General features: G+C 40.1%; 1 protein-coding gene across 2 annotated transcripts; it reads left to right on the top strand.

Annotated features, from left to right (window-relative positions):
• Positions 1-429: 429 nt before the first annotated feature.
• On the top strand, positions 430-17,364 carry tpd52 (tumor protein D52; the record flags this gene model as incomplete). 2 transcript variants are annotated; one of them, XM_083899265.1, is made up of 7 exons in its annotated part: positions 7,377-7,500; positions 11,855-11,982; positions 12,294-12,442; positions 12,848-12,949; positions 13,585-13,626; positions 14,421-14,469; positions 15,770-17,364. In XM_083899265.1, 7 exons carry the CDS (start codon positions 7,377-7,379, stop codon positions 15,890-15,892), a joined length of 717 nt encoding a protein of 238 aa, XP_083755391.1. In that variant the 3' UTR covers positions 15,893-17,364. The 2 variants fall into 2 exon arrangements, with proteins under 2 accessions (XP_083755392.1, XP_083755391.1); XM_083899266.1 differs by lacking the exons at positions 7,377-7,500; positions 13,585-13,626 and adding an exon at positions 430-513.
• Positions 17,365-18,054: the final 690 nt, after the last annotated feature.

The raw sequence follows: 18,054 nt of genomic DNA, 5'->3' as shown, positions 1-18,054 counted from the left end.
CAGTATACACCTAAAATTAAGTATCAGTTATTATCAGGTATTTGGAATACTGCTTTTTTGGATTAAATTGGTAATTAAAACATCTATTACATTTTGCACTGAATTTACAGTTAAAAAAAAATCGATTTAAAAAACGATGCTGTTCAAAACAAGAAAGTTAGTGAGGTGTACATTATTATTTTATTTTTTTTAGCCTTCAGAAAAACACTACCTTTTATAAGTAAAAGTCAAATAAAGTAGAAAGAAGCTCCAGCTTATTTCGAACCTCCACTGCTGTGTTGACGACTTCAAAGTGGATCCACGTGCTCTCCTCTGTTTACACTGCTGCGTGATGACGTCACGGTGGAGCCCCACCCCGCACGTCGAGCTGCCTGGCAACATGAGGGAGAGAACAGGAAGGCGTGCAGCAGCAGCAGCAGCAGCGGCAGCCAGCTGAGCAACCTGCACACTTTGGACGTCAAAACTGCACGAAAACAGATCGCTTCACCGCACAAATGGACGACACAGAGAAAGGTACTCGTCTCTTCGCATGTGTCATTATGTCAGCGTTGTAACACATCATGTTGTCATAGTACTTTTATCGCACAAGAAAGTTAGCAAAAGAGGGCTAACTTTGCGCAGTGACTTAAGTTTGTGTGTTGACAACATATGCTACTTTTCAAACTCGAAAAACAAATGGTTCTTTTGACTGACTTCTCTCTTAAAACGGCTTTTGAAGACTGAAAAAGCGAGAGGCATAAATGTAGGTCATTGTTTATGACAAATAACACGGAAGTTATTAGTACTGTACAGCATTTGTTCCAACACGTAGACAGGCACCGTGTCATGTCAGTTAGCCATAAATAAGGAAGTTGTTGCGGTGAACTTTTAAATTGCCCTAAAAGCTTTAACAGACACGTTGGTTTGTAAAATGAACACTTACTGATGATCTCTCGTTCTTGCATTATTTCGTGTAAAGCGTTCATTAAGTGTCAATAGAAGCTGTACAAACAGGTTACACCCTTTTTAACAGCTTCCCACATGTTTTCTTAATGACACCATTTTATCTCCTCCAGTCAGGTCACACTGTCTACATATCTGTCACTGTTTTAATCACGGGTGCGCACACTTGAGCAAGAAAGTAGCATGTTCCTCTTCTCTAACAGTCTGTGATTGAGGTCAAACAGGCCTGAGCACATGTGTGGGACTGCCAAGCATAGAATAGAATAGAACAGAATAGAATAGCATAACACTATGATTTGAATTCTTTTCTCACCAGCCACTTTATCACACAGGACATCTGTCAAAGTGGCAGGAATGAGACTTGGTATGACCCTCTGCTGCTGTAGCCCAGTTGAGATGTTGCATGTTTAGAGATGATCTTCTGCAGACCTTGGATGTAACAAGTGGTTATTTGATCTCCTGTTCTTGTTTAGTTTAAAGTCTCATCTGCTCCTCGGTTTACTTATTTCCTTTTTGGACCATTTTCTATAAACCCAAGAGATGGTTATGTGTGGAATTTCTCCTCGAACAGGCATTTCTGGAATACTCAAATCAACCATGTCATGTTCAAAGTCACTATAATCCCCTTTCTCCTGCTGCTCTGATGCTCTGTTTGAACTTCAGTCGTTTGTCTTGACTAGGACTAAATGCCAAAATGTGCTGCTGTGTGATTTACTTATTAGATGCTTGGGTTAATAAGAAGTTGAACAGGTGTATATCATAACGTGGTATGTGAGTGTATAAAGAGGACATGGAAGTATGAATTGCTGTAAATACATTGTACCCCTAACCTCTCTTGTAACTCCCTGAGCATTTCCATTCCTCTCATTCCTCCAGCTTCTGTCTTGACTCTGTGTTGTGTGTACTTGCTTATTAGCAGAGCTGCTTTGAGTCAGAAGTTTAGTTGACTAAAGATATTTTGATATATTTGTTCATCCTGAGGAGATGCTGGGCAAAAACAAATGACACAGACCTGCCGTAATCTTCAATCCTGGGTTCAGAAATTATAATAGAGTAATTTCCTGGTGTCTGCATGCTCTTGCCCCAAGATATTAAAACAAATTGTAAAAGTTAGAGGTGCAGCATACTTTGTAAATCAACACAGGGACAACGTAGGCAGCCTTTTAAGATTTGATAGTTTATGCTAAATACCTGTCCAAATAAATATGAAATATGAATTTGAAATGAAAATCTCATACTATTTGTTTTTGTGTGATTTAGTTAAAGAGCATTTCACACTGGTGCTATTAACATGTGTTTTAGTCACTATTTTTGTGAATACCTTGTCATGTGATCACACCGCCTCTTGGGATGTGAAGTTTCCTTCCTTTTATTGCCTTACTAGTTTTCCCTCATGATGTGTGTTCACCAATTTAGGCATCAAATGTCAGTTGTCCTAAAACGATCTTAATCATAATCACAATACTCGTGCTTCCTTGTGGTTTACATTAGCAGTGGTTTCAGCTGGTGGTGGTGCGTCAATTCAAAGATTATGTTGGACCGTTGCATGCCAAAAAAGTGAGACAGAACAACAAAAAAATGTTTTTCTTCCCTCTGCAGAAGTAAATTGAAGTCCATAAATATCATCATGGGAACAACTCACTTCTCGTTTTTTAATAGTCATGCTGTCATGACAACAGTGAAGTCCATTTTAGTATCACACCTTGTATGCAGGTATGGCAGTGAATCATTTACCTCGTCATTGACGGCTGTTGAGCACCAGCCTACACAGACAAATTATCTTTACACATCCAGGCATTTTTGTTTAACTGTTTTTTGCTTGTTGTGTTCTTGGCCTGTTTCAGAAAGCAGGTTCAACAAACTCCGAGTTAAAACCTTAACTCTAGGTTGACCAACTCTGAGCTGTCAAACTCTTGAGTTTTCGGTTTCAGAACAGGTGATAACACTTGGTTCAGTCAACTCTGAGTCAAGGTAACCCTGAGTGAAGCCTGTGCATGAGGATATAAAAAGCCCTCATCGATGGAACACTGATAACATGATTCACTATAGCAAAAAGTGATGAGAAGACTCGATCCTCCTACTTCTGCACAGTGGAGTTTGAGATGTTTACTTAAAGGGCGCCTTAATTTGTTAATTAAAATATCAATATTTGCCCTGGCATATCGATTATCATATTGCACGAGGAAGGATTTCCAGTCGTGACTTGGGATCATTTGTGTCCCTTTTTGCTTGAATTAATTAATTTCAGAAATGCTTACTTTTTCGTTCAGTGTCTTTGTGGATTTGGGGAATTTTACTTCAGAATTCTTTAAAATATTCCAGAAAACCTATGATACTTAATGAGGGAAACATTTGGCTGAAGTCAGATGTTCAGAAATGTGACAGTCAGGCTGACCGATGCATGTTGTTTTTCAGCTCCAATGTCTAATGAGATTGATCATGAGCCGTGGCCAACATTTCTGACTTATTAGATTTGAATGAGACACAACTGGAAGCTTTCAGCTGTCACAGGAAACATGCCACGACTGTGCATGTACAGCTGACTTGTTCGTTTCAAAACTTTGAACAAAATATTTGACTTGTATCTAAGTTTAGAGATTACAAATACACTGTGGTACAAGATATATCAATATCAGGATGTTGTCACAGTACTAATAAGTAACTTATCTAGCTTTGTTAGTAAAAGTCTAATTTCACGATTATAATAAGTGTGATATCATTGTATTATACTGCATCAACTATGCTCACACTTGTCCTAATCTGTCATAATCAATGTTAAATGAGGATATTTTTTCAAAACATTACCTAATACATGTTTTTCAGCACAGTCATGTCTGACACAAAGTGCTCACAGGGTTTGATGCCTATCATTACTGAATTAAGCACATTTCCCAGAATCTGTAGCCTTCCCTTGAAAAGTGTCTGCACCAAAACACTGGCATCAGTGAATTGCATTTTATATCGCAAAGATTAAACGCTGCACCCTAGCCTACGCTGCAGTGACCATTTAATTCGTCTGCTTTCTCTGCTTCTCTGAGGAGAATTCTTCAATAATCTGTGAGATTTGTCTGAGCTCAGCTCTCACCTGTCCGATAACTCTGGCAGCACACACACACGTGTGTAGTGTCTTCCAGCATGACACTCTACAGAGAAACTTTAGGCCCAACTGTCAAAGGGAACAGTGTGGAAATCAGTCTGACATCACTTCCAGTATTCTGTTGATAAATGAGAGCTTTGAGTATATAACTATTGAAAGAATTGAAGAATACAAAACTTTACCTGCCTTTATTCCTATATTTAGTTGAACGACAACGTGCACTTGGCCCTGATTTGACAGTTGCTGGTGGACTGTGTACATTGTACGTGAGAAATTCTTATCACCAGAGACAGGCTGCTGCTGCTGCTTCTTATTCTACTTCGTCTTCTTCCACATCAGCGTTGCTTGTGTTATGTGCAGTAATGTACAAAAGTCTCAGGGCACCACCAGCTCTGTTGTTTTTATGGCAAATTCCATGATAATTGGCTTTTGGATTGAAATGATGTGACTGGAAGTTGGTCAGACAGTTTGCAGTGATATTAGCAAACTGTCAGTCAGTTTTTGGACTAAGACGCCTGGTTTAAGAGAGTTAGGATCATGTTTAATAGTGTTGGAACGTCACACTAAATACTTGACACTTCATCCTATAGAAGCCTTGTAGTCTTTTTTTACCTGAAAATATAGTTATCTTAAAGCTGTGTACATATTTTCCATATTCTGCATGTGTTCCAATGAGTTGATAGAGAAATAATTACACTCTATTTCATTATGGCATTGCTAAAACAACATATGTGATGTTTGGACTAAGACTTCTGCAGGTGCCAAACCCTATCTATGAAAGCTAAGCTAAATGACGGCTAACCTTAGGTTCAGTTTTACAAGCAATAAAAGAATGGTAGATTCTTATACAACATGCTATGTTTCTTCATTTACAAATGACAAAAAAGACTAGCTTACTTACATTAGCAAAAAAACACTCTCATAATTACTATTCAAGGAAATGACAGTTGAGGATTTAAATATTTGGTACTAGATATTTACCATATTGTTTGTATTTGTCACCAGTGCAAGCTTTCCCTGTAAACTCCCATGATCCCCTGCTGCTTCCCGACTTCATCAAACTGTCTTTGTTTTTCATATATATATATATATAATATTTACATATTGTGTTTTTAAATCTGCTAATTTTACTCATGCTGGTCTACAGAGAGTCTATAAGATAATGTTGACGCTGCTGTGATGTTGTCGCGAGGGGAACGCATGTTTCTATATTTGCTCCTCGCCTCAGTTTTCCCATGATGCACATGTAACGGCAACTGTGCGCGCAAAGCTCGCTGCATTCACACAGTCCTCCGTGTCTCATGACTCTTGTTTTAGACTAATCATGTGACAGGGTATGTCATGAATAGTAAGATAATTGATCTCATGCTGTGCTTCATTAACCACTTGAAAATGGCTGGCTGTGCATCCTGTGGGTGGGTGTCATCATGGATCAGCTTTTTAAAATCTGTTTTCTCTGATTAATCAAGTGCATCAAACAGTCCTAAGTGTATGTACATTAGAGTTTGGATTATAGATTATTTTCAACACAACATTTTAAGATTTAAGATATTTTTCATTCATATAATTCAATAAGTAAGTTGCATGTTTTTTTTAATTGAACAAGTGTCACATGAATCCAGTGTAGAAAGTGAAAACCACCATTGTTTTCTTGTGAATCCTGAACGCTGCGAGGCGTTCTGTGATTGTGTATCACGTGTCTCTCCTGGTATCGGGTATTTCCTGGAGAAGATCACATAAACACGCTGGTCTGGCAACAGAGGAATGTTTGCAACAAGGTCCTAAACGCAGTGCACAGATCATGACTGGTCTCCTCTGCACTAGTATTGACAATGATATTTGTGTGCACTCATTCCCTCTTCCTTTTATACTTAAATCAAGACATGTGGTTGTACCATGACAGCTGGAACGAGTGGAATGATGCTGCTCATTGGCACACTTTGAATGTGTTCCAATGGCTCATCTATTTATTAGCCTATTAATAAAATATAACGGTTTAATGGTTAGTGAAGTGACGTAATTAGCACGTAAGCTCTCAAAAGCGCAGCTCCCCCTCTGGAAGGGTGGATGCACTGCTACTCATTATCAGAAAATTGTTTTAACTTTTACCCTTTTGACCCGGAGTCAGTCAAAAATACCGAGGTCTTTTAGGTTTGGTTTTCTGACGTAACTGGCAACCCGTGGTTGCTCGGCAGCGGAGACTCTACTGACTGCAATGATTGGTAGACGGCGGTAGGTGGCGCCACATGCCAAAACATGATTTCAAAACATAAACATGATTTGCAGTCTGCAAAATATTTTTTTTATGCAAATATTTTGTCTGTACTGTTGTTGTTTGTGAGTTCAGTTTGTTATATCAACATTATTCCTGAGTCTCTGTGACATATTAGGAGGATTTTATGGCCATTTGCTTTAGATTTATTACATAATGCACCTTTTAACTAAAGTTTTATTGAGCAACATTTGTTGAGAACAAAAATGTATTATTTGGCCGAAATAAATAAATAAATAAAGATGCACATACACACACTTTAGCACATAGATAGTACATAGATATCTAGTGCAGCCTCAGGCATCTCCTCCCATTCATTCAAACTGACAAAGCATTAACTGGTGCTCAGGGACTGGCCCGTCCCTGGATTATCGCTTTGCTGTAATCTGGGACACTGCAGATTATGCCTTTCATCTAATGCCCCTCCACACAAACACACACACACACACACACGTATCACGTATCACGTGACTAGCCAACACAAATGGACCCTCTTTTATTTCCTCCTTGTATGACAGGCTTGATGATAAAAAAGTGAGCGAGTGTGGGAGGGAGGTAGGGATGCGACATAGAGACCTGAGTCTATTGACACTGGAGTGTCACGTAATGTCACTTCAGTGCTAGCTCTGCTAACAGTGGCTAGCATATGAAAACTGGCGAGGATGGCGCAAAATGGATATTTGAAGGATAAACTGAGATTGTACTTTGGGAGTTATTAGTGTGCGTCTCCTGTAACGGCGGCTTTAATGCACAGGTAACTTATTAACAGCGTGAAAGCAGCAGAGGAAGTCAGGAGCACTGGAAACTGGACTATGACTCTGACCCTGTGACTACCTGAGATAAAATACAAAGTCTCCTTCCAAACTCACACACACACACATACTTGGACACCAAGTGTGTGTGTCTGCCACACAAAGAATCCAGGAGGCTCTAAAACAAGGACATTCAGCCAACACGCGCCTGCATCACATGCAGACAATCAGCAAACTTGGCTGCTTTGGCTGAGGTGGAGGTTGGTGGTCGTCAACAGCAGCAGCAGCAGCCGCTCCACAAACTTGCGTGAGCATGGATCCTCTGGAGGAATACCACTCTCCGTTTGACTTTGAGCAAGGAGTCAACACCAGGTACCTCTACCTCTCCCCGACCTACTGTGACACGCCGCCCAGCTCGCCAGCTGTCACAACCAGAGGTATCACAAGGAGGACAGGGAGAGGCTGGATGAAGGATGTGAGGGCAGTGTGTGTGTGTGTGTGCAAGTGTGTGTGTGTGGGACAAATGGGTTTGGGATATTTGTGGGAGCAGGAACCAGAAGAGAGAGAGAACAACAACTGAACGTGTGTGTGACTGCAGTTTGTCATTCAACTTCTTCAGTCATGGATTATTTTGTTCTGGTTATTCTAACTTGATTCGTTTGTTCCTTCATTTCTCATGTTTTCAGCTGTCTTGCCTTTTGCCTGAGTGTTTTTTTTACTGAACATACAAATCACATATTGAGTCACACTAAAGCACCCGACTGTGTGCAATATCCTATAGTGATCACCTGCCCAGTAAATAAACACTGTCTATTTAAACATAAGTGGTTAAAACCGCTTTAGTAATGAAGCCGATTTTCAACAACTCCGTAACCTGTAATGTGATTTTTTTTTATTACTAGAGTCATGTGCTAAAACAGGTTGGACGTTTGCGTTGTTGTGTTTGTTGTTGGCTGAGACGCAGCGAGTGTCCGTTACACAATTCTGTCTCTGTAAGCAGGTGTGTATCAGTGTGTTTGTGTGTCAGTGTGCTGTGTCGCCAGCGAGAGGAAGAGGAAAGGGCAAATGTAAGACAAGGAGACGGACGAAAGGGAAAAGTGCCCGAAGGCAGATGAAGTGTGACACTTCAGAGCAGCAGCAGCAGTAGAGTGGTTCGAGCTCCGTGGCCTGAAAAGTGGATTTCCTCCATTTCTCTTCTCTATCTCCACTATATATATCGCCATTATCCGCCTCTGTCTCCACTATAATTCCAGCATATTCTGACGCGTATCCAGTCAGCTCGGCTTATTCCCGTGCTGTTAATTACATGTAAAAAAATGAGCATTGCTGCTCCCTTGGAACACCAGGAAGTGTCATTTCACCAGAAGCTCTTCAAGCAGCTGTGTGCAAATACCATCACAGCCTGTGGGGGAGTGATTGTATACTTCCAGACTCTTTTTGATTTCACTCACTCTCTCTCTCTGTCCTCTGCAAACAACCCTGTGTTTTAGCTAAAATGTTTTTGAAAGTGCAGGGAGTGTGTGTGTGGAATGAGGTGGGAGGAGAGGAAATGGTCCAAAAAAAAAAAAAAGTGATTCAAAGGTCACAGCAGATGCCTGGTACTGTGTCCAAATAGTTTTTAAAGTGGCATGTTATTAAATATATTTAAAATGAAGAAAAGTTACCTTTACAAGGAAAGTATGAAGAACATCTTAGCGCCAGTTAACACTGCTGTCAAAAGGACTTTTTAACCTTGTGTGTTAGTGTTGTGTACTTGTGAGTTAGCTTATATGTTTTAATAACTAGCGATTTTTGGTGTATGTCTAATAAATGTGCAGGAATTAGCAGAGATACAACCACCACCAAGAGGAGTGCATTCAAACCTGTTATAGAGTATATGCAGTCTTGGATAACGTAGCTAAAATGGATACTTGAGTAAAAATACAAGTACAAGTATCTTACCAGAAAGTCACTTTTTATATTACTTAAGTAAAAGTCTTTAAAGGCGCCATATGTAAGAATGTGGCCAAAAACGGTTACCACATTCAAATTCAAAATGCCGAGGTTTCGTTTTCTGACATAACTGGCAACCCGTGGTTGCTCGGTAGCTGAGACTCTACTGACTGCAATGATTGGTAGACGGCGGTAGGTGGCGCCACATGCCAAAACATGATTTGCAGTCTGCAAAATATATTTTTTTAATGCTAATATTTTGTCTGTACTGTTGTTGTTGGTGAGTTCAGTTTGTCATATGAACATTGTTCCTGAGTCTCTGTGACATATTAGGAGGATTTTATGGCCAGTTGATTTAGATTTATTACATAATGCACCTTTAAGTATATGATATTTACTGTACTTAAGTATCAAATGTCATTTTCTGATATAAAATGGGCTCAAGTTTTAGAAGTGAAAGTATTAAAACGGTGAGGAGTTAGCTTTGAGCAACGTTAGCTCAGCGGTAGGGCAAGTTGTCTTTCAACTGGAAGGTTTTGGGTTCAATTCCTGGCTCTGCTAGTCTACATGTGTCCTTGAGCAAGACACAAAGGAAAGTACCGATATGTGAATTTTGTACCTAAGTGACATTACAACACTTGAGTATCTGTTTGTTTACCTGCCCGTGTAAAGTTTGAGCATTATCATTTTCAGTGGCTTTGAGATGCGCATTAAGATGTAAGATGTTTTCCCACCTTGCACTTTTTCCATTCTTACTTGCTTTTCCTTTTTATGAACAAAGCTAAACTCACTCATAGTATCACGTGATTCTGAAGATCAACAATCGAATGCCTAGCAGTGTATTTTAGTTTATTTACGTGGGTAAACAGACAGACGTTCTATTTTGATTGTTCCATGTTCAAACAAAATATATCATCTGGATTGTAACATCTGTCAGAATATCTGACATTTCCCCCCAAGTGTTTCAGCTCTAACTGGAGTCATGATGGAGAGCAGAGTAGAATCAAGCCTGTGTTTCTACTATTTGTTTCTCCTCTCTGTTCATAGTTGTGTTTCCTTTCCTGCTGAGATGAGATTATACACCAGAGATATCTCCTGCTCCTCACACTTTTTTATTTAGTTTCCCCCTATTGTTCCTCTAAAGGATGAAAAGAAAAATTGACCTGCGGGCCCAGTTTGGGTCTCCTGATTCCAGCTCGGCTCAGCCTCGACACATCCTGACCCGCCGTTGACTGACAGATCCTAACAACCTCTCTGCTCGTGTTCTCTCATGCCGTCTGAGTCCAGGATGTCTCCATCTAGAAATGTCTATGTATTATTGATGCACCGCTGCTCCCTACAAGGCAGAGAGCTCTGCCAGAGACGGCAACATCAAAGACGAGTGTGTACATTGTGTACTGTAAATGTGAGTGTGTGTGTGTGTGTGGAGTGAAATTATGACTGTGGCTGTGGAAGGGAGCGGTGTTCGGTTGCTGAACTCTTCCTAACACGGCAAGCAAGCAATTTTTAGCAAAAAGAGTGTGGATTTTATTTAAAGTTCACCCAGTGTCCACTTGATCAACCTGATTGGTTGTAATTAGCGGTCATTTGAGTTGCCGTTTTATGATTTTACTCAGAAATTGGTTGTTTGTGAAAATCCCAGTTGATGTCGGTGTCTAAAATACTCTATAAAACACTATACGTGATGCAGGGTTTCCCAAGTAAAGCCTGGCTGTACTCCATCCTCGTCATAAAGATCATTATTTTTATGTGGGGATAAAACACGTACAGAAATTATCCAGTCTGCTTTGGAAGAGACCGGCAGAAGAGAACAGCGCAGGGGCGGAGCGCAGAAATAAAAGGGCCGTTTGTCTGCACCAGATGAGGCAGATGAGGGGGCACTACCACTTTTTTATTTATTATAATAATAATAATAATAATGTATTATAGTTCATGACACTCAAGGTCGCCTTGTTGATTTATTTTACTTTTAAATGTAACCATTACATGGCTTGGTTTAAGATTCACTGGCCGATTACTTAATTAGTATTTAAGTGAAAAAATTTATATTACTTATTTAATTTCAAAAGTGTGTCTTTCTGTAAGACTCTATAGTTTAAGTATTGTTAATAAATGTCTTACAATAACGCCGTGGGCTGCACGAGAGGTCCTACCACCGGGCTTAGCAGGTTTTCTGGGGGAAACCCTGCGTGATGTCATTCAGGTTAGTTTTAGAATAACATTTATTTTATTTAGTAGTTTAGCAACTATTCATGTTTAAATTATTGAGTGAAGTGTGTGAAACTGTGCCTGACAGGTCAGTTTAAGAATGATCTTAAAAAGTATTCAAAGTTGATAAAGCAATTTTGGGGAAATGAAGGCCCTTATTAAAAAGTCTTTATCACGATTTCAATAAGCTATTAAATTTCGTCCATAGAGTTTTACTGCAAAAAGTATGCATGAATGTATTTATTTTCCTCCCCGCGTTTGTCAAAAACAACGCCCTGCCGTTACGTCGTGCATCTTCCCGGCACAAAATGATATCTGAAATCCTGAATACTTGAGTAAAAGTGTTACTTCCTTTGTGTGGTCGTGCTCTATAGATTTAATTGCAAACCAAAGCTGTTTTGTAAGTTAAAAAGGTATTGAAGATAACTTCAGGATTCCTGCATATACCCTATCTCACCAAACAGGGTTGTGTCCTGTGGGGTGTTTTTTTTGTGTGTGTGTATTTGTCGACCAACATCAGCCTCTTCCTTTTAACGCCACGTGTTTGTTGTCACACAGAGACAGCAAACATAAGGCAGTCGCATCATGTGACCGTGACTTATATCATACAAGGAATCTGTCTATCTAACATTGACCTACTGTGCTCTCCAGATTTCCAGCAGCACATGGATTCAGCTCCGGAGGTGGGAGAAGATGCAGCCACGTCAGTCGGTCCCTCTGCCCCTCTGCCCGCCATGACGGAGGAAGAGCGGCAGGAGCTGCACGAAGAGTTAGTCAAGGTCAGGAAGGGGAATTAATCTGGCAGTTTGTATCAATAAACTGTAAATCCTTGAAGATACTTGAAGATACTGAATACTTGTAAAATACTTATATATAATACAGTATAATAAACAGTCCAATCTAATAGAAAGAGGTGTGTCCATGGTAGTAATACAATTTGGCATAGTTTGGATTCAGTGTGTCACATGACATGGACATTATGGGGGAAAACACATGTAAAATTAAGAGCTTATATCATTTTGAATGGTCACAATAATGTGTATTGCTTTTCTTGTGTGTGTGTACCTGTGTGTACCTGTGTGTGTCTTAGGTGGAGGATGAGATCCAGACTCTGTCCCAGGTCCTGGCAGCCAAGGAGAGGCAGTTGGCCGACATTAAGAGGAAGCTGGGCATCACGCCTTTGAACGAGCTCAAGCAGAACATCACCAAAACCTGGCAGGAGGTCACCACCTCCACCGCGTACGTGCCCCGTCCACCAGCATCGCAGGATTCTGATAAAGACGAGATAGAACCAGATTAGTTCTTTATGAGTACCACAATGGGGACACACTCTTTTTTTTTTTATCCTCATCTCATTTCATCATGACATATTTCCTCCTAAAGCATGAAGAAAGGGTATTTCCCCTTCTCGTATAAAGACGCCGCTGCTCTTGACAGGTTTTCTGTGGTTTTCTGAGTTCTTGTGTCACAGGAAATGAACAGCATATTTTTAAAAATGGAAAAAGAAATGGAGGTTTAGTGCTGACCTTGATGCTGCTGTTTTACGCTTTGATCTCTGTCTGTTTTCATCACTCTCATATCCTCCATCATCCCTGCCCCCCTGTCTCTCTCTCTCTCTGGTCTTTTTTCTTTTCTCTCTTTCAGCTATAGGAAGACTTCTGAAACACTGTCTCAGGCGGGTCTGAAGGCCTCGGCAGCTTTTTCTAACGTCGGCTCAGCCATCACCCGGAAGCTTGAGGATGTGAGGTGAGACGTGATTGGACCTGCTCTTAACAATTACAAGTTTCTGGAGCACCAGTTTCCTATTTTCCAACTTGCTTAATGAGAAACAAGTGACTTATTTAATAGGATTTTGAACTCAAACTCAAAGTGCACGTTTGAAATTATGTTGTGTACTCACAGGATACAATAGATTTGTCAATATCAGCAGTTTTAAAGTAAAAGCAATAACATATTTAGCCCTGGTTGACCCCCACTCACTCACTCACTCACTCACCCCAGCACACGCATCCTAATCTCGTCTTCTCCCCTGTCATCTTCTTCTCTGTGGATTACTGAGTCGCAAACAAGATTATAAGGCCTTTTCAAAGCTGCAGTGTGCTGAGAATTGCAGCCTCATGGATGAGCCCCGCTACACAAAGCTTGCTTGGAGGACGGAGGGAGGGGGTGTGAGGAGTGACCTGACAGGTGTCAAGGATTAGCCCTTTCCCCACTTTGTTAATGCACAATTGATCTAAATGGGATAAAACAGGATTAATAGGGTTAATACAGTTGGTAGAATACTCTCCAAATGTACGCTACAGTTGAATAAATGAAGGTGTTTGCTGTATTTTTTGTCTTCACTAATGCCTCCTTTCTCCTCCGTAATGCTGTCGGGATAGCGTGCGCTCATTACAGCACTCCACTAGCATGCCTGTCATGAGGTAAGGGGACACGTGTCAGTCGGTGGCTCCTCTGAGCCACAGCACCTCAGTATAACAAGATGAGAGATTTGTAGAAAACAAAAACGAGTGTTTTCATGTCGTAGTATAACAAGCATGTGTGCAGTTGGTTGGATATCAAGACGTGCTTTATCAGCGAGGCTGCAGCTCTGTCAATCTCACGTGACCAGACTTTAGTTTTTCGTCACGCTCGCGGCGGTCCAGCGAGAAAAATCTAGTAACGCTGAGAGAAAACACAGAAACACCTACGTTAAGAATACGTTTTTGGTTTTTCAATTGATGTAGAAGACGCACATTCACCAGTAACCACCACAGTTTAACCAGAGTCTGGTTTTATGGGATTAGAGCTGCAACTAACTGCTATTGTAATGACAGAGACCACATTAGTCTGGTTTTGCTCCATATTTCTTTTTAAATGTGGGTTTTTCCGCATGCAAGTTGAATCAATTAAACACACATTTCCTTGGTGCTAAAGAAGAAGAAGAATTGTGTCAACTGTTTCCCCCTGAGATGTTTTCCCCGCATGAAACCAACACTTAATAGCGGCTTTTCAGTAGAACGGGGTCACTTTAGAAAACCCTGCATTGTTCTGTGCCGAGTATCCGATAACATGACCTTTAAAAGGTGTGATCACAGTGGAAGTTCTGCTCCACAAATACGGATACTTGTGTCTCTCTTTCCTAAACTTTAATGCAACTCTATGAAAATGAAGTTTTGGGTCGTCTGCAAACTTGTTGCTTTAATGTCTTTTTCTTTTTTCCCCTTTCCTGTCACAGAAATGCACCAACTTTCAAGTCATTTGAGGAGAAAGTGGAGACTTTGAAGGTAACGGATTAAAAGCAGCACTTCTCGCTACATGTAACACAAAAACACTGTTTAAAAACATACTAATTGTATTGACCTTGCCACAAAATCAATGCATCACATTCACAGCTTTGTTAACTCCTCACAAAAGGTCAACAGGTTTTTCGCATATTTTCATGAAAAGAGAAATCAACATTCAAAAAACGTTCGAAAAAACTTCTTTTAATCACAGAATAAAGGCACATAATGCGTCTCTTTGTTCAGTGAATGGGGGTCACTTTGACGTGACCTGATGTCTAATAGAGAAAAGCTTTACAACGCTGATTTAGAAGTAAGCAACTGTTAGTTTATGATTATGAGGATATACCGGCAGCTGCTGGTTTGAATCAGTCAGTTTGAAAGGAAACGAGAACGTGTCAAAAATGTGGAAAAGTACAGATCACAGCACTACAGAGTATATGTCACCTCAGAATAACAAATATAACACATTCACCCCAAATCACAGGTAAACAGGTCTGAGAGCAACAATTTTATGTATAAATACATATAAACACATATACATATTACATATGTATATATACGTGTATATACGTATATACTATATACATGTATATGTATATATATATATATACACTATATATTTATAATATATATGTAGTGTTTTAGAAAAATATCCAACAGCTATTATACACGGTTACTACTTCAAGGCCCTTGAATGTATTTGAAAATTGTCCTAAATAGACATTTTTGTGTATTTTTGGAAACTGTCCCCTTTCTTTGTAACGACGCCACCTACTGTTTCATGCCCTGCGTTGCTTAACGTACGCAGACTAGGCCTACGCCTAACAAACGTAGAGTCGTAATTACTAGCGGTGTCGTGGACACTGTCCACTGTCTCGATCTGCGGTTGACGCGAGATTCCATGCAGAACAATGAGCGAGTAAAGTTGAGCAAAGGGACAGCAAATGTCAACGCGATGCCTGGGAAATTCCAAAGAAAATGACAAAACTGACTTTGACCAAGATCGGATTCCCTTCTTGAATTTGAGGGAATCTGTGATTATCGTTTTTGTTTTATAATGTTTTTAAAGTAACATTTTAACAACCTGTTATTTTAAGTTATATAAATGAATACACGTGAATAAATGTCGAAAACGTCACATCTAGTAACTTCAGAGTCACGTTTCATATTATACAGTTGTAGTTATTTTTTCTATGTTCAAATATTAATACATTTGTTGTTGTGTTCTGAGGATATTGTGCGTAAACATAAACATGGAGAACTTTGAGAATAAATTAAAGAACTCTTTTCTCTGCTTCAGACCAAAATGACTCCACCAGCGTCTGCCACTGAGCCAGAGGAGCCGGACAACAGCGGAGCGACCTCTGACTCTTTGCTCTCTCAGCCGGACGATTCACCCACTCAGGAGATGCCGATGAACTGAGACTTGGCCGACCCACACTGATCCACTCACCCTCCCTCCCTTCACTTCACTTCACTTCACTTCCTAACCCCTGGACCATCACCACTGACCTCCCGCCCCCTCTTTCCCCAAACTGCCCTGTGCCAGTCTCCCTTTTTACTGAAAACCAAATGACTTAACCCCAGCCGCCTTTGTCTTCTAATTGTGTCTGGTGTCTTCGTGTGAATGGTTCACTCACTAGTGTGGAAACTGAAAGCAGGCTGATTGGGTGGGTGTGTGGGCTAGGAGCAGACACACAGTCTGTTGTCAGTCATTTCCTTTTCTTTCTTTTTTTTTCTCTGCCAAATGTGGTCCAAATTTGATTTAGTTTTCTGTAATAACAGATTGTCACGTGTTTGTACGCTTGCATGAAGTAACTGCACAAACTTAATTAGACTTTAAGAATTTTCGCTTAAAAACGTCACTGTGTGTTTATGTTTATGTTTATGTGTACGTGTGTGTGAGAACCAGGCGCTTCTGCATGGCCCATTATGATATGCTGGATTTATTATTATTATTGTTTTACCACCATTTTGGAGGGCGATTCTTGGTTTACTAAGTGTTTTGGAACCAAACGATTCTCTTCACTTGTCTAACACTGTGTTCAAAATTTGAATGATTTCTCATAACCAGTTTTTTTTTAGCTAAAGTTGCTCTTTTAAGACACATTTGAGAATAAATAAAGGCCGTTATATGAGATCAGAGCAAACGCAGTCACGGGCTCGGCCTCGACCTCGAGGTGGGAGTGAAACAAATGTTTCTTCCAGAGCCAATATCAATATTATATTTCAACACTTCTCCATTGTTTCTGTTAGGGAGGCTACACCTAGTCTCCTCATGGCAAGAGAATGCCCCACTTGTTTTAAATTTGATGAAGGATAAACTGATAAAGGGGTAATGTTATAATAAAGTAAGGGGTCACCAAAGTTTACCAGTAATCTCTGTCTCTATATACATTTTCTTCTGCTCCTGTTTATTGTTTTGAGGAATTTCTGGTACGTTCTGTTCCACAAACTCCAATATGATACACACAGTGTTTTCAAAACTGTTAAAATGAATTGGATAATATCGAGATAACAATGAATTAAAGTCTGAGGCCGCTAAAACTACTGAACACACACATATTTTCCTTAAATTAACTTTCATGCCACCAGTAGAGGACGAACAAAACTTGAAGGGCAAACGCACACAAGAGTCAAACCTCCGCCTCTGCTGGTCCACGTCTTCCCCTGCTGGTGGACGACCAGCTGGACACAAACCAGCGAGGAATCCAAATCGGTCAGTGCTCTGGGAGAACTCCACGAGAGCGAGATGCTGAGCCTGTGTGTTTTTAACATGAATACTGTATGTATGTCCTCATGTGACATTGCCGTGACCCAGATCATGGAGGAAAATCCGTTACAGCCTTTTCATATCAGCAGTGAGATATGTACGTGTAATAAATCACGAATACTGCGTCACAGAGATACGCGAGTGTGATTTATTTTTAGTTGTTATAGATTATTAAAAGTAGCTCTGATGCAACCTTACACATTATTTTGTCTCTATATTTTTCAGTGAGGTAGAACTGTTTGAAATTGGTCACTTATCTGCACTGTCTAACTTGAACACAAGAGGGCAGCCAAGAACAAGCTGCTCATTTGTAAGATTGACTCACAGAAAAGAGGTGGTGATTAATTGTGATATTTACATAAAATAAAACCACAGGAGAAAAGTTAACTTTCTAAGAGAGTTCCAGTATAAATGTGTGTTATTACACACGAGGAATGCATGTCCTGGTGTTGGTTTATGGTGCTGGTGTGGTATTTCTGTGCAATAATCAGGATTTGTATCTCCACGCGGTCTCTTATCAAAGTCCATCACACCACACCCAAGTGGTCCGGATGACGCAGATTAACTGAGGTTGTGAGCGTCTGGATTTGTCTGTTTTGCTCGCATGCTCATGAGCAATTCACGTTAACAATAAAGGGACAGTGTTTACGGGACGGTTTACATTGAATGTTTTTACGCATAGATTTAAAGGAAGCAACAACAATTTAAAACATAAGATAGATTTGACTTCAAAACTACAAGGAAAATCAGTTCTAGTTCATTTGATATTCTTAGTCTGTCTACGCAACAAGTTATGTTGCAAAAAAGGCCTT

The sequence above is a fragment of the Microchirus variegatus genome, assembly GCF_963457635.1.
Source record: "Microchirus variegatus genome assembly, chromosome: 13".
NCBI lineage: Eukaryota > Metazoa > Chordata > Actinopteri > Pleuronectiformes > Soleidae > Microchirus > Microchirus variegatus.
The sequence above is the reverse complement of the archived record's forward strand: the minus strand, read 5'-3'. Positions and strand labels throughout refer to the sequence as shown.